At 41.2% G+C, this 27488-nt stretch overlaps 1 protein-coding gene across 2 annotated transcripts in view; it reads right to left on the bottom strand.

The window, feature by feature from the left end:
* MTR (5-methyltetrahydrofolate-homocysteine methyltransferase) overlaps positions 1–17834 on the bottom strand; it is a 114293-nt gene extending 96459 nt beyond the window's left edge. The window contains exons 1-4 of one of the 2 annotated variants that reach the window (XM_022553110.3): positions 17341–17834; positions 8515–8729; positions 2466–2555; positions 338–407 (exon numbers count right to left, since the gene is read on the bottom strand). In XM_022553110.3, the coding sequence (XP_022408818.1) occupies positions 338–407; positions 2466–2555; positions 8515–8729; positions 17341–17374 (409 nt within the window). In that variant the 5' untranslated portion in view covers positions 17375–17834. The remainder of the gene's footprint in view (positions 1–337; positions 408–2465; positions 2556–8514; positions 8730–17340) is intronic. The other variant, XM_022553111.3, reaches the window with a different exon arrangement.
* Positions 17835–27488: the final 9654 nt, after the last annotated feature.

Genomic DNA, 27488 nt, shown 5'->3' with positions numbered 1-27488 from the left:
CAAAAGACGTACTTCCAAAGGGAGACAAATCATTTTAGCTGTAAATGTACAAGGAAGTCACAGTTCTAGCTACAAAGTTAGGATAAAACACCCAGCAGAGTAAACACAGCGTAAACCCTGAGCCCAAGGCCCAAGGAAACAGAGTCAATTCAGAGGGACACTGAATGCTTGACTATGAAACTGCAGAGAAGTAACTTACAAACAAGTACGTGATGGTGTCTGCAGTGCTGCTGTAGGCCAACTGTCGCGAAAGGAAAAGGGGCAGTAAGGACAATATATTATAGCTGAGGATGTCAAAGGAAACATCTTTGTAAAAAAAAAAAAAACTGTTTCTTACCTGTCTGGAGAGTTATCTCCTCAGCTGCTTTTCTGGCCACTCCCGCAGAGCACTTGTTCATCCTGTAGGCCTAACACATCAACTGCAAATGTTAGTTTGTCCTTCTTTCCCTCCATAAAATAAGGAATTCATGACCTTCTAAAGCACAGTTTTATTCAGTAAGGAAAGGTGGAGTGAATTAGTTTGAGGTCTGAATGAAATCTTAGTCAAAAAGGCCTACCAGCGGCCCCAGCCTTGAGGGCAAAAGGAAAGGCAAGAGTCTTTGGGAACTGCTTTTACGGTCTTCCACAGAATCATGAGCCAGCTGGCAAAAAGGGCAATCTCTGGACGTCTGGCATGTCAGAATAAGCTGATGTAGTGAAATATTCTGAGTTAGAAAAAAGCATAGTAATGGAAGAAGCAGGGGCTTCAGAGACAGAAGACCTGGGTTCTAAAACCAGCTCTGTCACTACCTGCCCGGGTGGTTCCCTTAGGAACTCCTCCAGGTCCTGGCTTCCTACACCGTACAATGGTGGGAATCAGTGGGTCTCAAGTTTTTGTAGATTATGAAACTCTTGAGAATTTGGAGAAGGGCCACGAACCCTCTCACTAGGAAATAAAGCAAGCATGCAGAAACATACCAAGTAGTGCCAGCAAGTTTTACCGAAAAACACTCAAGCCCATTCATTTACGTATTGTCTGTTGCTGCTTTTGCACTATAATGCTAGCGTTGAGTAGTTGCAAAAGAGACAGTACTAGCCAACAAAGCTTAAAATATTTACTGTCTGGCCCTTAACGGGAAATGTCTGCCAACTCCTGCCCTCAAATAATTCCCTTGACGACCCACAGGGCAAGTGATTTCACAAAGCCCCATCACCATAAGGGAAAACAGTATCAGAGAACTCAGGACTACATGCGTGAACACAGAGGCAAGTTCTGGAAAAATCTCACCCAGAAATGGGGACCTCCCACCCAGAAATGGGGACCTCAGCATCTACCATATATTTTCATCATTAACCATTTACAAAACTTGAATATGGAAGCATCCTGTTGACTAAAAAGAAATGAAATCCTTTACCCCACACCCACTAGGATGCCTACTATCAGGAAAAAACAAAAACAAAACAAATGCTGGCAAAGATGTGTAAAAACTGGAAACTTGTACACTATTGGTGGGTATACAAAATGATGCAGCCACTGTGGAAAACAGTATGGTGGTTTCGCAAAAAATTAAACATTGAATTAGTGTATAATTCGGCAACTCTACTTCTGGTTATGTATAGATACTCAAAGGAAATGAAAGCAGGGATGAAGAACAGATTATCTGTACACCGTGCTCATAGTAACATTGTTCACAGGAGCCAAAAGGTGGAATCAGCCCATGTCCCTCAGCAGATGAATGAATAAACAAAATGTGGCATATCCATACGGTGGAATATTATTCAACCTCGAAAGAGTACGATATTCTGATACATGCTACAACATCAGTGAACCTTAGGGACATTAAACTAAGTGAAACAAGATAAGTCACAAAAGGACAAAAACTGTATGATCCACTCAGATAAGGTAGCTAAGGGAGTTAAATTCATAGAGACAGAAAGTAGAATGGTGGTTTCTAAGGGCTGAGGTGGAAGGGAAAATTGGGAATTATTGTTTAATGGGTACAGAGTTTAAGTTCTACAAGGTGAAAAGAGTTCCACGGACAGATGGTGGTAACGGTAGCACAACAATGTGAATGTACTTAATGACACTGAACTGTACACTTAAAATTGGTTAAAATAGTAAATTTTATGTTACATGTATTTTTCCACAATTTTTTTAAGAAAGGAAACCAAATCTGTCACCCAACTTAAAAAGGCTTCACAGAGCTGTGCACATGGCCAATCATTATGCTTTTATTCAAGTCACTGCATAATGAGTATCGTTTTTATTTGATTATTACTTGCCCATAAAGAAACCAGCTGGAAAATGAATGGGCTGTTGTGTGTATAAGCAGAAGCGATTCTAACCATTTTCCCCATCTGACCACAAATAATAGATAACTAGGCATTAGCTTGACTCTGCAGCTTTGACTGGTTTCTCACTAGCAATTACCAATGCAGCAAACGCTCATGAATATCTTAGATACAAGGAAAAATGAAATCCTTACCAAGTGTTCGAGGCCATAGTCAGCTTGGGCAATAGCAGTGCTGCTAAAAGTATTTGTTTCAATGATATCTGCCCCAGCCAGCAAGTAATCCTGCCACGAGAGAAAGTAATGTCAATGCTATGAGTTTTAGAATCCCTGTCCCCCAACAATAAACTAGTCTTTTCCTCACCAAGGCCACCAAACATCTTTTGACCACTTACTAAGTGCAAGGCACTGTAATAGATAGAGGCTGGGGATGCAAAAAGACCTAAGGATTTCATAGAAAGGCCTGTGATATGAATAAATAAGCACAGAACTTGAATTCAGACAAAGTTCACTTGTGGTATGAATTGAGTCAAGTTCCTTAAACTCTGAGTTTCAGTTTCCTCATTTGAAAATAGTATAACCCTACTTCACTGGGTGGCCAGATCACACACCAAGCTTCTGGCACACGATGGCCAAGGAACATTCCTTCTGTTCCTTTGCCAGCTCTCTGCTTCAGCAAAGTCAGAACCCCGCTGAGAAGGGCACTATCTCTGCAGTCTTGATTCTGACCACAGTTGTTTCAGTGCACAGCTCCTGGTCCCTCTGAGCCACATCTGCACCCTTACAAAACCCTGAGGACCTCGGTGCCCTCTGGTTCTCCCTGTTTGAAACATTTCTGCCTTGTTTCACTCTTTGGACACCACCTCAACCTCAATCCGATGAAAATTCTGGAATCTCTTGACTTTCCAATAGTGAGTAAGCCCAACCCCACCTAAGCAGATGGACACTGTTTGCAGCAGAGCTGGGAAATGAAAACCAAGATTCACACATTTATAATAAGTCACAAACATCCCAACTATCTATCACTAGGGAAATGACTAAATAAACTATAATATATCCATTTTATTACATGCTATGTGGCAGCTAAAAAACTGTGCACATATATCTACATACACTAACACAGAAAATCTCCAAAAGTATTGAGTAGAAAAACAAAATTGACTGATATGTGAACCATGACACCATTAAGTTTAAAACATACATACACACAAATAGTACTGAGTTTTCTACAGAGATCTATAGTATACATGTACATACGTAATATATACATATACATAAATGCATAACAAATGATCTGGAAAGACATACATCAACTAGTATAAGTGGTTATCTCTGGGGAAAAAATAGAAATTTGGAGTAGTGGTTAAAAGGGAATTTATTCTTATCTATGGGTTCTGTTTTATAAGAACAAATTAAAATTTAGTTTTTCAACAAAGAGCAAGAAAAACTGAAAACAACCTTAATGCCTAAGAATAAGGTTAAGTAAATGATGATATATATGTGGAATAGATTATTATGAAGTTATTAAAACCACGTCTCAGGATATTTAATGCTCATGGTATTAAGTAAAAAATGCAAATTATAAAATAGTATGAAGCAATAATATTCCCAATTTAATTTTAAAAATCCAAACACAGAAAACTAGACTGAAATATAAATTAAAATATGTGAATGGCAATTATGTCTTGGTATCAATATTACAGGTGGTTTCAATTTTCTCCTTTATGCTTTCTATAGCATCTAGCTAGACATTTTATTTTTGTAACAATGAACACATATTGTCTTTATAATTAGGGAAAAAATATTTCTAAATTCCTAATTATAATTTTCTCCAATTGTGTGTAGATTTATATTTTTAAATAATATAAAGTTTAAAAGGTGTTTCTTCTAGCTCTTCACCCTTTCTCTCCACCTTCTTTCCCAGAACAATATCCCACTCATGAGCCCCGGATATGACACCCCTGAGATTCCAAGCCTATTCTCACCAATTTAAAACACGTGTGATATGGGCAAGCTACTTAATTTCTCCTCAGTTTTCCCATGAATCAATAGAAAGCTGTCAAGATTAAAGGGGGCCATTAATGACAGACAGCAAGGCCACAGGCTACCAACAGGTGTTTTAAATATTGGTTCCTGTTGGTCTCAGCCTACCAACAGTGATGGGCTAGGAATGCCTGATGCACTCACATAGGCCCTTACCGCCTGTGCTGAGCCAGGACCAAGCCAATGCCACAGCTACACTGGAGCTACTGGTTCTTATTATGATTGCAAGACTCACCTCAGCAACAACCATCAGGGAACTTTTGAAAAAAACAAGGTTTATTACTCACAGGCATGCCCGGGCCATACAGTGAGGTAGCTGGGGGAAGGTGGGGGTTGGGCAGGAATGACTGAGAAAACCAGGGGTTCTGCCTTTATTGGGGTCAATGCAGGGGTGCCTAGGGTTTCGTGGGTTCACTCTTTATTGGAGAACTTAAAACCTAAGAGCAGAAATTAGGGCTCAGGAAGGAAAAAGCAGGGTAATTCATCGAGGTTACCCAGGGCTTTCTAAAAAGGGAATTTCATGGCTGGGGGAAGCCTGGTTCCTGGTCTGGCTGTTTAGCTAGCAGATGTGTCACACAGCTAGCAGGGTGTTTACTGACATGGATGCCTCTGAAACGATGCCTCTGCAACCAAAAGCTTAATGTCAGGCACTTACATTACAATCAAAAAAGCTTAGTGTCAGACACTTACACTTCAAATAGGACCTGGCCATTCCATTGAAATTAAGTATCAGGGGATCAGCTCTATGGTCAGTAACTCCACTAGAAATAACTAAGTGTGAAAATAACCCAGTCTTTTTCCCTTCCTCATCCATGAACATGACACAGTCTCTACATCCAGAGAACTCCAGCTAGTCAATATTCCCCCACGAATGGGACAGCTAGGTTACACCTTATGGTATTTACAGTCATTTTTGCTTCATGTCCCTATCTTGGGAAACTTGCTGTTCTATCTACATGCCTATCTAACTCACAGGACAAAAATTCGTTCCCTCAAAAAACATTTACTGGGACTTCCCTGGTGGCGCAGTGGTTAAGAATCCGCCTGCCAATGCAGGGGACAAAGGTTTGAGCCCTGGTCCGGGAAGATCCCACATCCGCAGAGCAACTAAGTCCGTGTGCCACAGCTACGGAGCCTGCGCTCTAGAGCCTGTGAGCCACAACTACTGAGCCCGACCAACAACTACTGAAGCCCACGCTCCTAGAGCCCGTGCTCCACAGCCAGAGAAGCCACCACAATGAGAAGCCCGTTCACCGCAACGAAGAGTAGCCCCTGCTTGCTGCAACTAGTGAAAGCCTGCGTGCAGCAACAAAGACCCAATGCAGCCAAAAATAAATAAATAAAATTTATTTTAAAAAAAAATTTACTGACTTACTATGTGCAAGATACTGTTTTAGGCAGTAGGGATTCAGTAGTGAAAAGCAGACCCAAATTCCTGCCCTCAGGAAGCTCATACTCTAGTGATAATCCACTTGAATAAGGACAAAGCCACACGTCATGGGCTGGGCTGGATGTCCAGGGTTGGGGGAGGGTGGTGATTTCACCAACTGCATAATAAGAACTGATGTTTGTAACCACGCCAAGCAATTCACACCCATGATGGCATTCCCAAACCACAATATACTGGAATTTTATAATGCAATTTGACTACATAGTCTCAGGCCTCGCAGAAAAACTCGTAGAACCAAAACTCTGCAAGAACCAACTTAAAATCTTCCAGTAACTACAATTTCCATTATGACCAAAGGAAAGGCATTCCTAGTTCTTCTTCAAATGAAAACCATTCTGCATCTTATCTAGAACAAAGTCTTGACCACCCAAGAGAAGGATCCTTTCCACCCTCAATGAATTATTTAATCACTGATTCGTTTGAGTTTTTTTTAAGAAGAGTCTGAAAGGCAACAAAAGCAAAAAATAAATAAGTGGGACTATATCAAACTAAAAAGCATCTGCATAGCAAAGGAAACCATCAACAAAATGAAAAGGCAACCTACTGAATGGGAGAAAATATTTGCAAATCATGTGTCTGATAAGGATATCCAAAATACACAAAGAACTCATACAACACAGTAGCAAAAAAAATCCAAACAATCCAATTCAAAAATGGGCAGAAGACAGGACTTTCCTGGCAGTCCAGTGGTTAAGACACCACACTTCCACTGCAGGGGGTACAGGTTCGATCCCTGCTCAGGGAACTAAGATTCTACATGCCTCGCAGCATGGCCAAAAAAAAAAAATGGGCAGAAGATCTGAATAGACATTTTTCCAAAGAAGACATACAGATGGCCAACAGGTACATGACAAGATGCTCAACATCAATAATCATCAGGGAAAATGCAAATTAAAACCACAAGATATCGGGCTTCCCTGGGGGCGCAGTGGTTGAGAGTCCGCCTGCTGATGCAGGGGACACGGGTTCGTGCCCCGGTCCGGGAAGATCCCACATGCCGCGGAGCAACTAGGCCCTTGAGCCACAACCACTGAGCCTGCACATCTGGAGCCTGTGCTCCGCAACAAGAGAGGCCACGATAGAGAGAGGCCCGCGCACCGTGATGAAGAGTGGCCCCCGCTTGCTACAACTAGAGAAAGCCCTAGCACAGAAACGAAGACCCAACACAGCAAAAATAAATTAATTAATTAATAAAAACTCCTACCCCCAACATCTTAAAAAAAAACAAACCACAAGATATCACCTCTCACCTATCAGAATGCCTATTATCAAAAAAATAAGAAATAACAAGTGTTGGCAAGGATGTGGAGAAAAGGGAATCCTCTCACACTGTTGGCAGGAATGTAAATCTGTGCAGCCACTATGGAAAACAGAATGCACGTTCCTCAAAAAATTAAAAATAGAACTACTATATGATCCAGCAATTCTATTTCTGGGTAATATCCAAAGAAAACAAAAACACTAACTCTAAAAGATAGATGCACCCCCATGTTCACTGCAGCATTATTTACAGTTGCCAATATATGGAGACAATCTAAGTGTCCACTGATGGCTGAATAAAGGAAATGTTATATGTATATGCAGTGGAATATAACTGAGCTATAAAAAAGAAGGAAGGTGGTTGCCAGAGGTGGAGGGTGGAGGGGAGGGGAAATGGATGAAGGGGTCAAAAGGTACAAACTTCCAGTTATAAAATAAATAAGTCATGGGGATGTAATCTACAACATGGTGACTATGTTTAATACTACTGTATTGTATATTTGAAAGTTGCTAAGAAAGTAGATCTTAAAAATCCTCATCACAAGGAAAAAAAATTGCAACTGTGTAGGGTAACGGATGTTAGCTAGACTTACTATGGTGACCGTTTCACAATATATACAAATTTCAAATCATGACACTGTACACCTGAAACCAATGTTATGTTCTTTGTCAATTATGCCTCAATTTTTTAAAAAAAAGTCTGAAACACCTATAACAATGCCCTTCTCCAAAAGATAAGACTTTCTCACTTCCCTGGTAAATATGTTTGTCCTTCAAATTGAATGCAGACCAGAAAAACAGATTAAATCACCTTATTATCTCTTCTAGTCATAATCCTATGAAATTCCCATGATAACCTTTGAAACAATTTAGTCCTACACTTATTTTTAAATTTTAAAAGTCTAGCAATACCCAGTAACTTGCTTCTGATTTCTTTATGTTGGCTAGCCATTTTTATTAATTTATTTATTTTTTGGTCATGCCACACAGCTTGCAGGATCTTAGTTCCCTGACAAAGGCTAGTCATTTTTTTTAAAGACAGGAAAATGGCATGAAAGAACATGGGTTTTCAAGTCAGTAAACCTCTGTAACATCAGGCAAGTTATTTAAACTCTGAGGTGCTCATTTTCCAAATCTACAAAATGAGAATAACAACTACCTTTCAGTTTTACTTCATCAGGGCTGTTGTGGTGACTTAAATAATTTAGTGTAGGTAAAAACCCTAATTTGTCCAGGATTTTATGGTTTTTCACTGTCATTGAAATGCCTCAAAGGCAGAAAACCTGCCCTCCTCATTTCCTTATCTTGAATGCTCAATACGACTTTTATATGGTGCCCAAAACCTGCTTTCTGAATAAGGCACCTCTGTCTGAACAAATCACCCCTTTCTTCTCTCTCCCCCAGAGCACTTGGCCCAGTGGTCTGCCCTCAGGACACCAAAGGCCTTTTGGAATGACAGGATGAAAATATAAGAACCTGGGGATGCTTTACCTTATGGATTTGGTAAATGACATCAGGCTGAGTTATACTTAAAATGTCATGGTTGCCTTTCAGGGGCCTGGCGTGATCTTTAAATTCTTGTCCTCGGAAGTCGTCTTCACTCAGCTTGTGCCGCTGGATCATGGTCCCCATCCCTCCATCAAGCACCATAATCCTCTCCCGCAGGATGGCATCAATCTCATCCTGCAGGGTCTTCTTCATTCCTGCTTTAAAGAAAGTGAAAATCGGACTTTACAAAATGAAAGGGGGAAAACGTGTGTGGAGAGGGAGTGTAGACTAAATTATACTAACTCACAACAGGGAGTAAATAGGGCTCATAAAACATGTGCTTGTAACCTTGAGGCATTTGAAAAATGCTGCCCCAGAATGTTTACATTAAATAACAATGCTTAATGAAATAGGACACTGTACACAGCACAGAATCACTGGTAAAGCACCACACCAAGGTTAAAGTAGGCTCTAGTTGTTCCTGTTTCAAAGATAAGCAAAACAGGCAGCAAAGAGCCCAGTGTTAACAAGGCCAGGCCACCTGCTGGAGAACATCTTTAGGGCTCTCTGTTGGTTCTGTGCATGCGTCCCCTCAATAAGGAGATTTAGCTTGATAATTGAAAGCCATCAATAATTCCAAACTGCCATTTAGACTGTTAACTTTGACGGTCTCTCCCACCTACTGCCAGAACTCACGTAGCCTACACACAGGGTTTTCCTCACCCCTGCTCCACCTCTGGACCGATGACTGCTTAACACCCTGGAGCTTCTCAACTCTCCCTGTGCCCTTGACTTCTCCTAATTCCCGGTCCTCAAAAGCCCCAAGGCCTACTCCTTCCAATCCTACTTTATGGTCTCCAAGAACTACTAGAAAGCCACAAAACCATGCTGTTTGGAGTCACTGAAAATTCCTAACATGGAGCCTCTTGTTTGGTTCACCTTTTCTCGGCACTCTCAACACTTCCCACACCTGCTGTCCCAAACCTCTGCTTGCTTTTGGCACCAAATCCTTCTCATCCTTTTCACTCACAGGTGATTTCACCTAATCCTGTACAAAAGAGTCTTCTTTGGGGAGCTCCTCAAATTCACCCCCCTCCACCTCAAAATCCTCTTGCAGCTCGGCTCCCTCTGCACCTAAAGAAGAGCACTTGACCAGCTCCACCCACACCTCCCACTGCTCCTCCCTTCCAACTCCGCCCCCCACCCCCCCACCCCCGCCAACCCCAGGCAGTTCTAGCTCAACCTGTCTTCTCACTGTGGCTTCCTCCTCTGCCTCTCTACCACAATTACTCTCCAAAGGCACCCACGACCTTCGATTTCTCAAACACTGGCTCCAATCTTAGACCCAGATTTCAAGGTGTCCACCTGTGATGGCCCCCTAGAATACCCACCTGCCCCTCAATCTATTATCCAAATCCAAACCTGCCAAATTTCCTGTCTGATCTCCCTGTTTCTGTGAATGGCACCACCCTTCCCAGAAGCCTGACCTGACAACCTCAGTGTCAACTGACTCCTCACTCGCCCTGATGACCAGCATCTACTCAGATCTCAAGCCCTATAGATCTGGCATCCAAAATGCCATTCATGGACTTCCCTGGTGGTCCAGTGGTTAAGACTCCACACTTCCACTACAGAAAGGGGGCATGGGTTTGATTCCTGGTCAGGGAACTAAGATTCCACATGCCAAGTGGCATGGCCAAAAGAACCCCCAAAAACCAAAAAAGCATTCACATTGGGCCCACCTTCCATCCCCAGTGCCACCCTTTCTTCAAGCCCTTACTACACATCCCAGCCATCACAGATCCTCTCTGAGCTTCAGTTTGCATCCATGAAAACTGAGAGTAACAATACCTGCTCATCCTACCTCATGGAGTTGTCTTACGGGTTAAATGGGATCAGATATGAAGATGCTTTGTAAAAAATCAAGTGTCCTACAAAGGTAAGAGATTACGACCACCGGGGTGACTGTACCTGGTCACCCTACATTCCAACCCATCCTATGCACCACGACCAGATTCATCTTCCTAAAGTACAAGTTTAAACCAGCTGCTTCCCTTGCTCAAAAACCTTCACCAATCCCTTACTGCCGGGCTTCCCTGGTGGCACAGTGGTTGAGAGTCCACCTGCCGATGCAGGGGACACGGGTTCGTGCCCTGGTCCGGGAAGATCCCACATGCCGCAGAGCAGCTGGGCCCGTGAGCCATGGTCACTGAGCCTGCGCGTCCGGAGCCTGTGCTCCACAACCGGAGAGGTCACAACAGTGAGAGGCCCACGTACCACACACACACACACAAAAAAAAATCCCTTACTGCCCACCAAAGTTACAAGTTATTCACCACAAATCACAATGACACCCACCTCTGCTGTCAACATGGCCTTCTGTGCTCCCTAAAAGAGGAACAAAGCTGGAATAAAATGCAGCTGGCTCTAAGCTATTTGAGCCTCTTGGAGGAAAAGACTGTGACTACACCAACTGATCGCTGTCCCTAGCAATACCAAGGACAGTACCTGGCACCTAAGTGTTCAGTAACTCTTTTCTTAATTGAGACAGCAAAAAAGTGAGGAAAGATGAGAAAGAAGAGAAGGTCATCTAAAACCCAAACCAGTAATGTATGAAGATTTGTAAGCTGGCACTGGGTGCAAATTTACAAGCCAGCGCTGTCTTACTGTCCAGAGTCTTAGGTACTCAATACAGAAACAGGAGCTAAATGATGGCTACAGAGCTATTTTGACTGAGTTACTCCTAATAGGCTTCAGAAAGGTTGCTCTAGCAACTCGCAAGGCAAATTTGCCAATATCTGGTTTCTTTCCCAAAGGACATTATGCTTATTTCAGGGTTTACTATTCCTTTCCAAAACCAACTCACTGGCTAATTCTGTTTATTGAACTGACAGGTGAAAGAAAACTCTTCCTGAAAAAGGAACAAAGTTAAGATCCAATGATCTGACCAGTAGTACTTCAAGTACCAAAGGAAAAACATCACTTCCTGGGAATGTGAAGAAAAGCAGGGCTTAATGAGACATGTATAATAGAAAGATTGGTAGGCAATCCGGAAGTGGTCCAGTCATTTCCAGCTAAAGTCAAAAAAGGCAATTCAGGTGTGGCATTAATTTGGACACCCCATGATGTGGTTGTCCTATCAGCTAATAAGCACCCAGAATTTGACATGATTAAGTTAATGGTAACGACAAAAAAAGCCAAGAGATTGGGGTTTTAGTCCTCACTCTCATAAGTAGCTATGGGGTTTTGGATAAGACTGTGTTTCTGAAAAACGGAGAAATATGCCCCGCCTTTATCACAGAAAGTGTGATAAGAGAATGAAACAATGTGCTTGAAAGCAAATTTCAGATGTTAACAGCTGGGACTCTCAAATCACACAAGTCATGAAATGAGGCATATATCCTTCACATAAACAGCCCGTAAATGTTAATGACTCTTACTATGTCATTATTATTGCACAGCTGATAAAAAGTGGAGCTGGGCTTGAAACTCTAAAGGTTGCTTTATATACTACAGTGTCCAGCAGACCATGAAAAAGCATCACATAAGCCTGAAGCTATCAGCTCTGTTCATCTTGGGGCAGGAAGCAGGGATGGCATGTTTACAGGTTTGGAAATGAACATGAATGTGGCAGAGGGAAGACAATACTCGGTGAAAACTTTTAAATGGAGATCCTTTCAGATGGGGAATAAGAAGAGAGAAGATTAAAAACTTTAACCTATATGCTCAACTGAGTTCCTCTTTTCTTAAAAGAATGCAGCTGCAATCCACCCTGAAATAAGAGCATGTGAGCTTAAGTGTGACTGAATCACCCAACTGTGGGAGCACAGGGTGTGGACATGGTGGGGGGGGGGGAGTAAGTGATGCATCTGAAATTTAAAAAGTATTCAAACCTTCTAGGAAAAAAACCCCAGTCTTTTCCACAATGAAATATGCCTTTGGCATCAGCAAAATAGTCAATCAGTATCATATTATTTACATGTCTTTGTCCTTCTATCTCCTCCACTGACCACCTGCACAGATGCTTAAGGAGACAGGAAGAAGAAAGGAGAAATTAACGTAACGACATAAGAAATGCCCCACCTCCTCCCACCCTGGCCTAGCTCATCAGTGTTGGTTTGGCTTTTCTCTACTCACTGCAAATCTGACAATGGAGTGCACCTCACTTCTCCCATTTTCATAAGAAGTCTAAGCATTTTTTCATGAGGCCTCCACTGTATTCACTTCTCAAATCAGAAATATAGATTGTTTTCAATCTGTAAGACAGTTCACTATAGGGACTTCCTTGGCCGTCCAGTGGTTAGGACTCTGGGCTTCCACTGCAGGGGGCACAGATTCGATCCCTGATCAGGGAACTAAGATCCCGCATGCCGCATGGCAAAGCCAGAAAAAAAAAGATAGTTCACTATTTACCATAAAACAACCCCATCCCCACACATACAAATTGTGATATCTTGTTAAGAGTCATCACATATGTAAGAGATCAAAGGTTTTTTGTAAACTCTAGACAAAACATGTGAATTTTTATGAGAAACTTGATAAACTTACTCTGTAACTTATGTGGAAGACTAAAAGTCCAGAAAGAGCTAAGTTAACTTTTAAAAAGTAGGAAGAGATTATTTGGCCTACCAAATACTATGATATACTACAAAACAATATCATAAAATAAGGAAAGTAAAATATAGAATATCTTTATTACTTAGCATACGGAAAGACTTCCAAAGACTCAAAAAGCTCAACCTATAATGTTAAAAAAAAAAAAAGGTGAATTTGATCACATAAAAACTACGAATTTCTGTTAAATGAAAGTCACCACAGACAAAAGTAATAAACAGATTATGAATTGGAGGAAGATTCTGCAATGTCTATAACTGAAAGGGACTGGGAATTCCCTGGCAGTCCAGTGATTAGGACTCCGCGCTTCCACTGCTGGGGGCCCAGATTCGATTCCTGCTCAGGGAACTAAGCAGGAACTAAGATTCCGCCTCAGGGAACTAAGATTCCACAAGCAGCACAGCACAGCCAAAGAAAAAAGAAAAAAAAAAAAAAAAAAAAAAAGGTGTAAGTGAAAGGGACTAACATCTATAATGTACCAGGAGCTCCTACAAATCAATAAGAAATCAAATACAAAAATGGGCAAAAGATGTGAATAAGCAAACCAAGAGAAGGAAAAATTGAATAATCAACAAGTATATGAAAGATGCTCCAACTCACTAACTATCAAAGAGACAGGAATTAAAACAAGACAAAACCAATATATACACAATGGATGGGCAATAATTAGAAGACTGGATAATGCCAAAGAAAATCTGAACTCTTGCTTTTTGGAACATAGACAGATACAGCCATTGTGGAGAGCAGCCTAGCAGGAGTCAGTAAAATTAAGCATGAGGAAAACCCAACAATCTTACTCCTGGTATTTCCCAAACAAAGTCTCCATCGATCCACAGAGAACAAATCAGAGGATGTTTATAGAAGTGGCAAGTTGCAGACAACCTTGGGAAATGGCAAAGTCAAATGTGCAGGATGCTCATGCAGAATACTACTGGGTGGTAGCCGGATCTACCTCTGTGTTGCTCTACTGTACGGACAGAATATTGAGGGAGAAAGTTAGAAATGACTAACTACCAGGTTTATATTTATATGAATTAAAAATACATACAGACTAGAGTCTACAAGGAAATGTACAAATACGTGGAAATATGTGAAACAGGAGCAAGAGAATTGTGAACAGAAAATAGAGGCAAAAGGGAACACATAATAAAAAAATTATGAGTGGAAATTGTAAGGATTGAACACAAAACTCCTCTGCAACTGAGGTCCTTAAAAATCCAATGCATCTACATTTTCCACATGTTTACTTATCCTTTGGGGGATAACATAAGATTTACCATAAGAGAAACTAAAAGATCCTCCTCCCATATTTGTTAGCATAAGTGTTCACTGTTCTAATCTTTATGTGTTCCGCAAGACTTTCCAGTAGGGGATTATCTTTCACTGGCTTCTAATCGCCATTGCTCCTCCAGAACCTTCTCATAAGAGTAAGTCACCTTAACAATTCTCCTTTCCCTTGGCAGGGTGAGCATTTGTTGAAATGCTGCTCTCCCATAAACAACAAAAACAACAAATCAAACCTCTGGTATTTATCTGTATTCAGTTCATTAGGTCTAGAACATTCTGTACATTTTTTTTTTTTTTTGTGGTATGCGGGCCTCTCACTGTTGTGGCCTCTCCCGTTGTGGAGCACAGGCTCCGGATGCACAGGTCCAGCAGCCATGGCTCATGGGCCCAGCCGCTCCACGGCATGTGGGATCTTCCCAGACCGGGACACGAACCCGTGTCCCCTGCATCGGCAGGCGGACTCTCAACCAGTGCGCCACCAGGGAAGCCCTAGAACATTCTGTACATCCTGTACATTTTACTCCTGACTAGTCAGGTTCTAAACAGAGCAGATTCTCCCTAACATCTTTCACAGTAGAAGTTTTGCAGGTCCTTCATTTAACTGACTAGTTACAACAGTGTCTCAGAAATACTTTTAAGTTTAACATATATATGTATTATATAGATATGCAGTCCAGAAGAGAGAGTCCTTGTCTAGCGAGCCTAAGAGATCACAGTATTTTTCCCAGTTTGAGAGGACCTAGCCAATGTATTTTGTTTATTTGGGTGATTTTTTTTCTACCACTAACGTTTTATTTCCCAGTAATAATACTGTGATTCATAATAAGTTTTCCAAAGAATAAACAAACATGGGTTAACTGGTTAAAACACCAATTAGATGTTGAGGTAGGTAAGTCAGATACTATCACCTTTAAGAACCATCCTGAAGAATGACAAGATGAAGGCATAAACAAATAAACCCCTAATATACAGGATTTTAGGTAATAAATTAGTGTCAGGAACACATTTCCTCTGGGGATAGAATGATCCCATGTAGCTGATTTATTTAGGACTCCCATATCCACTGCACTAACTGGGGAACACACAGAGCAAGGAAAAGAAGTTTTCATTTTCTGCATTGTAAACAAATGATCCCAACACATTCTCAGCAGTTTCCTGACTTTACTATATTAAAGACTATCTTACTGCTGCCCTATAAGTCCCTTGCAAGATACTTCATTTTTGAATCTCTAACTTCTAGGTTGCACCAACTTGCTACACTTTGTAGACATCTCTCTGCTTGTGCAATGTTCCATTTCTGAAATATACTATTTCCGCTTTGATTTTAATAAGACAGGGAAGAATTAGAATCAGGTAACTGGCTGATATCAATTCACTGGCTCATTTAGTCATTCTTTCATTAATCACTTAACAACTGAGTTCCAGATAACATAGATAGCAAGGATGAAACGAAGAAATGTTTAGAAGCTGTAGTTAAACTTTTCTCACAAGAAGTATTTGCTAGCCCACCAGCCTCTTTCCTAAGCGGGTACAACCATGGTCTGAGGTCATGGACATTTAGGCTTAAGGCCTGACCTCGAGATTCAAGAATTCCCAGTTCTTCATTAAAGAGCTTCACTAAGACTGGACACCAATAAGTAACTAAGTAAGGGTTTTTAGGAAGTTAAAACCTGATTCTCACCCCAACATACAGGCTGCCCACACAGAGAGAAGCTGCAGAAGTGAGCCTTGGGGTCAGGGAGCTGAGCTAGATTCAAATACTCAACAATTTTCCTTTCATCTGCTGTACAAAGATCACTCAGTATTCAAACTATTCTAAATCTTTAGAGGCATTCTGCTGCTGGATAAGGGAAATCACATACCTCCTTTTTTAATTAAACAGGGAGGGGAAGGCCAGAAGTCATCGGTAAGAGATATTGTTCAAATAAATAAATGACACCCCTGTGAGAGATACAGGTCTTACTTTATAGCAACAGTGATCAAATGTTTCTCAGTCATAGTTCCACTTGTTTCATGAACAATTCTAACGGTCCCATTTATCAGGACCTTACAATCTAAAGGGTCACTAGCTCACCTCTGAAAAATTTCTGAGTTATGAATTCAGTCTTCACGCTCCTCCCTGAGCTGAACAGCATCATCTGTCATAGCATTGCTACTGTTCCGTCCTTATTACTGATTCTCTTGTTTCTTCATTTTCTACTTCATACCTCACATGTTTTTATGGGTGTATTTGTCCACAAATTATAATCAGGGATGGCATTAAAGGCCCAGAGCTCATTTTAAAGCTGAAAATATATTCTGTTCTTGTGCTAAACTAGTTCGTTTTTTTCCCCTCATTGTTGATGCCGGAGCCACCAACATCAAAATCACTCAGGATTATTACTCCACATCCCGACCTACTGTGTACCTGCTAATCTATTTTAACATAGTGATTCTATGCACACTGGAGTTTGCAGAACTACTGCTCTAACCCCGAAGTGGAAAATAAAACTTCAACGCAGTTTTAAATAGTTCTCTGGGCTTCCTTACCTCTCAGCGCCTGAACCTTCTTTGGCTTAGGTGCTCAGTAAACATATGCTGAATGAGAACGTTCAATCATGCAAAACTTCCATAGGGCCCTGCAGGAATATGCTACGTCAAACTGCAAAGTGTAGTTACCTTGACGTTCAGAATGTGTTTCGGGGGCATTGCGGGTAGGGGGTGTGCTCTACGGATTTGATGGTTTGTTTGCCTGGGGAGGAAGGGGGAAATGGGTGGAGGGAAGGAACGCAGCAAGAAAACGTGGTACCTCAGGGCTCCTCCGCAAGTTCAAAGGCGCCGCCCGCCCACGGGGAAACCTAACCAGGTGTCTCCGGGTGGTGACTGAATCACCCCAGGGATTAGGAGGCAATAAACCACCGAAGCGCGGAGAGCGGGTCGCAGCGTTACCGGATGGCGTCAGGTCGTGGAGCGCGGGGGACATGCTGCGGTGTCCTCTCCTCCTCGGGCCGGGGACGCGGCGGGGAAGACGCACCCTCCCTCCACACGTGACGGCCCAGAGCCACGCCAGCCAGCGCGGGGCCAGTGGTTCACAGAAGGCCGGAGTCCGGGGGACAATGAGGGAGGGGCCTCCCCTCAGGACCCTGGCGCGGCGCGGCGCGGCGACGACAGGCGGACCCCTGGCCCAGACCACTGCACAAGCACGTGCTTTCTTCTCGGCCACCTGGCCTGTCCTCGGCAAGGGCCTGGCGGCTAGACCCGCGCGACCGGAGGCCGGGTCGCCGGGAGGGCGCGGGATAGACCCGAAGAGGAAGACGACGTGGCGGCCGAGGCGCCGGCCGAGACTCTGACTCCCCTCAGGGTTTGGGGAAACTCAGAATACTGTTAGTTTCTGCGCGCAATCCCCCCTCAGCGTGGGAGGACCCGCCCTTCAGGCCCGTGATTGGTCTGTAGGAGCTCGTCGCGGCTCTATGGGCTGCTAGATCTCAACCACTCACCTGAGGCTTTGCCCCCAGGGGTTTCTGGGAGATGTAGTCCAGGGTCCCAGGTGCCCCTCTGAGGCTTTGCGCATCTCATCCCTGCGTCCGAAAGTGCGGCCGCAGCGGGTCTCCCCAAGTTTAAATCCTGGTGCGAAGTTGGCGCTGACCTCAACATGTTGTATGATGCCAAGAGCCCGGTACTTGGGAGTCTTGGAAAACCAGGTGCGAGTCACGCTTTACTGTTGACTGGCGCGGGGCAAGATACTTAACTTCTTCATCTCCACTCTACACTTTATAAAATAGGAAATGATAGGGTGGTGATAATTACTATTTTATAAGGTTGTAGTAGGGATCAAATAAGATCGTGTGAACGCGCAGGGAAAACTATGAAGTACATATATGCGTGTTAATTGTCACTTACTGACAATAAACTTTTATTGAGCACACACTATGTGTCAGGCTTTGGGCTACACACTTGGAATGCAAAGACAGACAAGGTACATCACACCCCCCCACCTTTGTCTTAAGAGGAAGAACTCAGTCTGGTTAAGACTAGTAATTGAACAGGGAAAAATAAAAAGAATCACATACATTGTGCCAAAGGAACTCAGAAACCCAAGGGAAGGTTTCGAAGAAGACGCTGAGTTCTGAAGGAAAGGTGTGTGCCAGCTAAGGCCATTCCAGTTGGGAGAAACTCCCAGGTAGAACATAGCACTTGAGATAATTTGAAAATAAAAGACAGCTGTGTAAGGCTAAGCATGCTAGGAGGAAAAGCAAATGAATCTAGAAAAAATAAAATAGGGCTTCCCTGGTGGCGCAGTGGTTGAGAGTCCGCCTGCCGATGCAGGGGACAGGGGTTCGTGCCCCTGTCAGGGAAGATCCCACATGCCGCAGAGCGGCTGGGTCCGTGAGCCATGACCCATGAGCCTGCGCGTCCGGAGCCTGTGCTCCGCAACGGGAGAGGCCACAACAGTGAGAGGCCCGCGTACCGCAAAAAATAAATAAATAAAATAAAATAGAGACAAAATAATGAAGCCTACTGACTTTCAGAAAGAGCACAAATTTGCTTGCCCTTCTCATTTTCCTGTATGTAATTGTACCTCAATTGTTTAAATCTACAAAATTATAGTAATGTGTATAGCATCCTTACTAAGGACAGTCATACCTGGAGGGGGGAAAATGGAGTGAGTGGGGAGAGAATGAAACAAGAGTGTGAGAGGGAGGGGATATCCCTGAATAGCTGAAGGTCTTGTTAAGATTGTAAGGGCTAGTTTAAAAATTTTCACCTCTCTCTCCAAGTTTGTTGATGTCTCTCTTGAAAAGTAATCTTAAAAGCACCTAGTCATTTACTATCCCCTATCCTAGTAAAAATTCCAGGTATTGTATTATCAGTCTCTGTTGTTAGCAAGTCGTCAGAAGTTTACTGTCTCAGATAAAACTGACCAAATTCACTCTTTTCTTAGTTGTAAAAAGGGAACAAGATTTAAGGGATACATGATGCCTAAAGCGGCAGTGAATTCCTACTACAAAAATTCACACAACTTAAAAGTTCCAAGAATACTCGTGTGGGTTGAAATGTGTCCCCCCAGGAAGATATGTTGAGGTTAGTCCTAAACTCCGGTACTTTAGAATGTGAATAAATTTGGATATGCGGTGGTGGTTGATGTAATTAACATGAAATCATACAGGAGCAGAGTGGCCTCCTTATAGGAAAAGGAGAGAGATGCACAAGAAGAAAACAGTCATGTGACAGTGAAGGCAGATATTGGTGTGATGCAGCTACAAACTGTGAAGTAAAATTCATAGTTTATGGCCAGACAAGAAAAATTTAAACATAAAAAATTCTTCTCTGCCCTTTGGCCTCCTCTCTCCCGTCACTGTGCATTGTGTCTGCATTATGCATGGACCAAACCTTCTGCATCAGCAGGATGCTGCTCAACCATAAAGAGCAACATTCTCCCAGCACCAAGACAACTCCCTAAAAGATAGCATTCCTTCTTGAGCTTGTAAGGGGTCACATGACCCACCACCTTGTACTTGCAGATCTGGATTATGTAAACTGTCAATAATAGATCATTTGATGTACAGCCCTCTGTCTCAAAAAACTTAGGTAACAGTGCCTTTACTTCTAACGGGCGGAACAGTTCTCAGAGCTTTCCGAGATGCTTTTCCCCGGTTATAATCCTCAAATTTGGCTCAAATAAAATTTTCTGTTTCTTTCTTAGATCGACTAATTAACTTTTCGTCGAGAAAACCAAGGAATGCTGAGGATTGCCAGCAAACATCAGAAGCTGGAAGAGACAAGGAAGGATTCTCCCCTGTAGGTAATTGTAAGAATTACTTTAAAACTTTCTCAGAAAATGCAATGTGTTCTGTTTTTTGTTTTTTTCTTCTTTGACTTGGATTTTTTGGTTTCTGGGGGGGGTGTTGTTCTTATTGTCTGGGGGGGTTGGCTTTTTAATTTGTTTTGGTTTTTTTCTATTTTTTTTTCTTTTGGTTTTGCCTAAGAGTAGTCAAATATTTTTGTTTAATAGACAGGAATCTGGTACTTAAGATGTTGAATTGAGAGCTAAATTGATAATTGCTAATCTATCTGACTTATAAATGAGGTATAAGGAGGGGAAAAGTGCTCTGACAAACACTTTTTAAAGTTCTGTCTTTGAATCCTGGAAATTTGTGTCCTAAACATGGAGGGAAATCAGAAATAATTTTTATTTATTTATTTTTTTAACCTACACTTCATTTAATATGGGTGCTATTTTATTTTTTTATATTTATTTATTTTTGCTGCATTTGGTCTTCGTTCCTGTGCATGGGCTCTCTCTAGCTGTGGTGAGCGGGGGTACTCTTCGTTGCGGTGCCCAGGCTTCTCACTGTGGTGGCTTCTGTTGTGGAGCACGGGCTCTAGGCGTGCGGGCTTCAGTAGTTGTGGTGCGTGGGCTCAGTAGTTGTGGTGCATGGGCTTAGTTGCTCCACAGCATGTGGGATCTTCCCGGACCAGGGCTCAAACCCATGTCCCCTGCATTGGCAGGCGGATTCTTAACCACTGCACCACCAGGGAAGTCCCAGAAATAATTTTTAAATTGAAAAGAGTACATGAAGAACGAATTATTTTCTCATAACCAAAAAGAAAACTGGTTAAAGTTCAATGCGATCTAAACTAATCTAAAGTTCAGCAACCTAAACCAGTTAGTATTTTGCTTTGGTTTTCTTTTAAAATTTCAATATACAGGTGATTTAAAAGAATTAAGTGAACTAGCCAGTACTGTTTTCTGGCTCAGACTGGAAGGTGAAGTGCAATTAAGATAATCAAGTTTTGGGGAATTCCCTGGCGGTCCAGTGATTAAGACTTGGTGCTTTTACTGCCTTGGCCAGAGTTCAGTCCCTGACCAGGGAACTAAGGTCCTGCAAGTTGCGTGGCGTGGCAAAAAAAAAAAAAAGATAATCAAGTTGAAACCTAGAAATTCTGTGGTTTGGGGGACATTATCAAACTCATTAAAAGATAAGAGTTCTTGTTATACTGGCTTTTAAAGACCTAATTGTTGAAATCCTATGAATTGTTGGGGCATTTATTTATTTCACAAATATTTATTGACAATGCTATGTGCCAGGCATTGAAGCTAAAATAATAAGACAAAACAGATCCAGGTGCTGCAGCCTAGAGGGTATGACAAATGATAATCAAATATATCATTATAAAACAAGATTAGTGCCACGGAGGAGGATCTTTATAAGCTAGTTTCTGTTATCATCCTTGTTTACTGATGAGAAAACCAAAGTAAAGAGAGGTTGGCTGGTCAGAGTGCAAGAGTGTAACAGAGTTTACAATTCATTGATCACAGCCAGGTACAGATTTCTTTGTTCCTTCCCCACCCCCACTGCTTCGCTTAACTAATCAAGAAGAAAAAGGAAAAACAAAGAAGAGAGAAGTTAAACAACTTGCCCAAGGTCACACTTCTAAGAGGTGGTACAGTTGGGCCTCAATCCCAGGAAAACTGGTTTCAGCATTCCTCCTCTTTATCTGTAAGCCAGTACTTGCCCTTGAATAGCTGATGAAAGAGCCCTCTCTGCAGAAAAGTGGACACATGGAATTGCTTGCAATTTCCATTGTTACTGATTCCCTGGCCTTAATTTACAGAATAACACGAGTTTATAAAATGTTGCCACGTCGTTAGAGTTAAACAAATGCTATCTTCATTCATGAAACCATGGAATTTTAAATATACTACATTTTCAATGGCAGATATTCCTACTTGGCTTTTGGGAACAGATAAAACTTTAATGTTTAAAGGGTTCATGTTTAAAGGTCACCAAACATCATCCCCAGAGTGTTAGTACAAGACCTTCCTGAGCTCTGGTAGGCCAGGTGCCTTGCCTGCTCTTTTGCCTTGCTTACTTAAGTCTTTGATTCAGTTTAAGAAAGTCTTATTTTAGTACAGACTTTTTCTGGCTTGGTCCTAGCTATAGCTACAGCAACATTTAATACCTGGCACATGGTGGCATGTGAGGAAATAATGTTTGCAAGAATAAATTACTGGAGAAATATTGCAGTCATCATTTTCTGGACATTATTAGATGAACACCGCTAGCTCAGCTTTCATAGCAGACGCTTTACTGGCAGAAAGAGAGATTTTTTGTTTTATTTTGTCTTCACCAGGATGTAATTTGAAAGCTATAATCATTCTCTAAGATTGGAAATATGATTCCCTAATTAGCCAATGGTAAGATAAATCTCACTAAGGTTAACATTAAATAAAGCAAAATAATCCCCAGGTCAAGTGTTATTTGGTTAAAGGTATTAATCCTGGTGAAGAAACACCTGTCTGTCAGCAAATGTGGGGTTTGGGGCCGAGTACTGGTTAGGATTGGAGGCATAGACTAGGGAACTTGGGAATGTTCACCTGGTTGCTGGGACCTTTAACCCTGTTCCTGAGATGAAAGTGCAGCTGGTATCTATAATGGAGATTGCATACCTCAGGTTGTCCTGGTTTGATAGCACTAGTCTTCAAAGCCATTCAACTATTGCCTGGGTCTTTTTAGAAAGCTAGTCTTTCTCTGGTGACAGACAACCATGTTGGTATTGCTCTTCACATTTAAAGTGGAAAAATACTATACCTGGTGTATGATTAAGAATAGCCATGTTAAAAAAAAAAAAAAAAAGAATAGCCACGTATAAGTATCATGTACTTATAAAACTATGTGAGGTAGCTTTTACACTTGGCTAGCCAGTTGGTATTAAGAACCTTAATATAAACGTTATTATAAAATTATCAATTTGGATGTTGCACAGAAATGAACTATAGCCTGAAAACATTAAAATTAAATAATGTATTTTTCTTCAAGTAAATATTTAATCACCAATTATTCTTTCATTCTATTTGTCAATCATTAAGGTATATTGCAGGATTAGTTCTGCAGTGTGTTCAATCTTGGAATTTTTGTTATTAGGAATTAAATTAATTTCAAAGAAACTGAAGCCTATAGCCTTGTTCAGATTATCAAAATGTATAATTAATATTGACAGCAGAACTTCAGAAAATTCAATAAAACAAGTGCCAATTAAATACCTGAAGTGGATAAGAACCAGGTCAGGTGCGTTGGGGAATATAAAGATGTTCAAGATAAGATTCCTTCCCCAAAGACACTTCAAGACAAATTATGAATGAATAAGACAAAGCAGGTCATAATAAATGGAATAACGGAAATACAAATGAAAAGCTACTGACTAGGGAAAAGGAAGTAAAGTTCATTCAAAATATGAAGAACTGAGAAAGATTCATGGAAGGAGGTGAGTTTGGACTACAAAAAATGGTGCTATGGGCTGAATGTTTGTGTTCAAATTCATATGTTGAAATCCTAATGCCCAATGTGATGGTATTAGGAGATGGGGCTTTGGGAAGTGGCTAGGTTATGAGGGTGGAACCCTCAGGAATGGAATTTGGGGTCTTATAGGAGAGGCCCAGCAGGGCTCCCTTGTCCCTTCTGCCGTGTGAGGATATAAAGGGAAGTCTGCAACCAAGAACAGGGTTCTCACCTGACCATGCTGACACCATGATCTTGAACTTCTCAGCCTCCAGAACTGTGAGAAATATCTGTTGTTAATAAGCTACCTAGCCCATGGTATTTTGTTAGAGCAGCCCAAACGGACTAAGACAAATGGGTAGGAAGGAAAAGGCTATTACTTGGCTGCAAGTAATTTTTTGAAGGGCACATAGATAATAGACGTTCTAAACTCTGCCATATGTAAAATGTCTTTCTACTGTTCATTTACGTGCACAACTAACTGGCTGCCTATGAAATTCTTGATACACAACCTTTTCCCCTCGAAGCTGATTGCTGCATTGTCTTTTTGTTTTTAAAAGCTTTATTGAAATATAATTCACATATCATGCAGTTCACCTATTTAAGGCATATAATTAAGTGGATTTTGGTGGTATTGGTATAGCTTTTTGAGGAACAGACTGTTTTCCATAGTGGCTGCAGCATTTTACGTTTCTACCAGCAATATACAAGGGTTCTAATTTCTCTGTATCCTTGCCAACACTTGTTATTTTTCATTTTATTGTTAATAGCCATCCTAATAGGAGTAAAATGGAATCTCATTGTGGTTTTGATTTGCATTTCCCTAATGATTAGTGACGTTAAACAACTTTTCATGTGTTTATTGGCCATTTGTATATCTTCTTTGGAAAAATATCTACTTAAATTCTTTGCCCACTTTTGAATTGGGTTGTTTATTTTTTGTTGTTGTATTGTGGAAATTATTTGTGTATTCTAGATATTAATCCCTTATCAGATACATGATTTGTGAATATTTTCTCCCATTCTGTGGGTTATCTTCTCACTGTCTTGATAGTGTCCTTTAATGCATAAAAGCTTTTAATTTTGTTGAAGTCCAGTTTATCTATTTTTTTTATTACTTGTGCTTTTGGTGTCATATTTAAGTCATTGCTAAATCCAGTGTGATGAAAATTTTCCCATGTTTTCTTCTAAGATTTTTAGAGTTTTAGCTACTAAGTTTAGGTCTTTGATCCATTTTTAGTTAATTTTTGTGCAGGGTGTAACATAAAAGTCCAAATTTATTCTTTTGCATGTGGAATCCAAATTTTCCCAGCACTATTTGTTGAAAGGACTATCTTTTCCACATTGAATTATTCCTCAGTTCTCTATTCCATTGGCCTATATGTCTATTCTTGTGCCAGTACCACACTGTTTAGCTTTGTAGTAAGTTTTGAAATCAGAAAGTGTGTGTCCTTCAACTTTGTGCTTTTTTTTCCTCTTTTAAGATAGTTTTGGCTATTTGGGGTTGAGAGTTCATATAAATTTTAGGGTGACTCTTTCTGTTTCTGTAAAAAAAAAAATGCCATTCGAATTTTGATATGGATTGCATTGAATCTATAGATTGCCTTGGGTAATATTGACATCACACAATATTCCAGGACATGAGCACGAGATTTATTTGGTCTTCCTTAATTTCTTTTAGCAATGTTTTATAGTTTTCAGTGTGCAAGTCTTTCACCTCTTTGGTTAAATCTATTCCTAAGTATTTTATTCTTTTTAATGAAGTTGTAAATGGAATTACTTCATAAGTTCCATTTCAGATTGTTAATTGCAAGTGTGTAGAAATACAACATCAACACCTCAAAATCAGTTGTATCTGCAACCTTGCTGAATTCATTTATTTGCTCTAACAATGTTTTTGTGGATTCATTAGGATTTTCTACATCCAAAATCATATCATCTGTAGCACAGAGATAATTTCACTTTCTTTCCAATTTGAATGTCTTTTATTTCTTTTTCTTGCCTAATTGTTCTGGCTACAACTTCCAATTCTTTGTTTAATAGAAGTGGTGAAAGAAGGAACCCTTGTCTTGTTCTTGATCTTAAAGGAAAAGCTTTCAGTCTTTTTTTTTTTTTTTGCGGTGTGTGGGCCTCTCACTGTTGTGGCCTCTCCCATTGTGGAGCACAGGCTCCGGACGCACAGGCTCAGCGGCCATGGCTCATGGGCCCAGCCGCTCCGCAGCATGTGGGATCTTCCCGGACCAGGGCACGAACCCATGTCCCCTGCATCAGCAGGTGGACTCTCAACCACTGCGCCACCAGGGAAGCCCTCAGTCTTTCAATGTTGAGTATAATATTAGCTATGTGTTTTTCGTTTCATACAGCGTTTATCACATTAAGGAAGTTTCCTTCTATTCCTAGTTTATTGAATGTTTTTATCATGCAGAGGTGTTGCATATTATCATATTCTTTTTCTGGGTAATTTCAAATGTCTTATCTTCAAGTTTGCTGATCCTTTCCTCTGTTGGCTCAAATCTTCTATTAAATCCCTCTAGTGAGTTTTTCAATTCAGTTATTGTGCTTTTCAACACTAGAATTTCAGTGTGGTTCTTTTTGATCATTTCTATATCTTTATTGATACCCTCCTTTTATTCATACACTATTTTCCTGATTTCCTTTAGTTCCTCTGTCCATGGTTTCCTTTATCTCTTTGAACACATTTAAGATAGTTGATTAAATGACTTGATTAATAATTCTAATATCTGAATTACTCAGGGATGATTGCTGTCCAATTCTTTACTTCCAATGAATGGATCATACTTTCCTGTTTCTTAGTATGTTTTGTAATTTTTTTGTTGAGAACTGAACATTCTGAGTATAATGTTTTGGTAATTCTGGAAATCTAATTCTCCAACTCCACAGGGATTGCTAGTTTTTGCTTGTTGAGGTCTAGAGCCATGTGAATTTTCCAAACTAATTTTGCAAAGTTTGTATTCCTTATTAGATACGATCACTGAAGTTTCTCTTCCGTTGTTTCTGCAGTCAGTCTTTGACCTTACAAAGATTTCCTTAAATGTCTGGCTCCCACAAGGCGAAAAATAGATCCTGTTTCTTTAAATCCCCTCCTTGCTGGGAAGTCTTTCCTTAAAAGTCCAGTGTCCAATGAGATTATAGAATTGAAGTTCTTTATCCCCAGTAGACTGCAAGTTCTTTTTTTTTTAAATTATTTTATTTATCTTTGGCTGCGTTGGGTCTTCGTTGCTGTGTGCCGGCTTTCTCTAGTTGCAGCAAGCGGGGGCTACTCTTCATTGTGGTTCACAGGCTTCTCCTTGTGGTGGCTTCTTTTGTTGTGGAGCACGGGCTCTAGGCACGCGGGCTTCAGTAGTTGTGGCACGTGGGCTAAGTAGCTGTGGCTCGTGGGCTCTAGAGCACAGGCTCAGTAGTTGTGGTGCACGGGCTTAGTTGCTCCACGGCATGTGGGATCTTCCTGGCCCAGGGATCTAACCCGTGTCCCCTGCATTGGCAGGCGGATTCTTAACCACTGCGCCACCAGGGAAGCCCAGACTGCAAGTTCTTTAAAGACAGGGACCATGCCTTATTTATCTTTGGATCCCCACTCTTTATCACAGTGCCTGCATACAGCAGGAGCTCAATAAATCTTTGTTGAATAAATGATAATGTCTCAACTCTTAAGCTTCTTTTTTTTTTTAGCAAGGGACATATGGCCTCAGTCAGTGCTTGCACCTGCTTTACGCCAGTGCCCACCACTGGCCAAAGCTTGTCTATCTTTTTCTGCCCCAGGGCTTAGGTCCCCAGAAATTTCCCAGGGACCGTGGC

The sequence above is a fragment of the Delphinapterus leucas genome, chromosome 16, assembly GCF_059928025.1.
Source record: "Delphinapterus leucas isolate spDelLeu-1000000601 "Yukka" chromosome 16, BTC_Dleu_Yukka2, whole genome shotgun sequence".
NCBI lineage: Eukaryota > Metazoa > Chordata > Mammalia > Artiodactyla > Monodontidae > Delphinapterus > Delphinapterus leucas.
The sequence above is the reverse complement of the archived record's forward strand: the minus strand, read 5'-3'. Positions and strand labels throughout refer to the sequence as shown.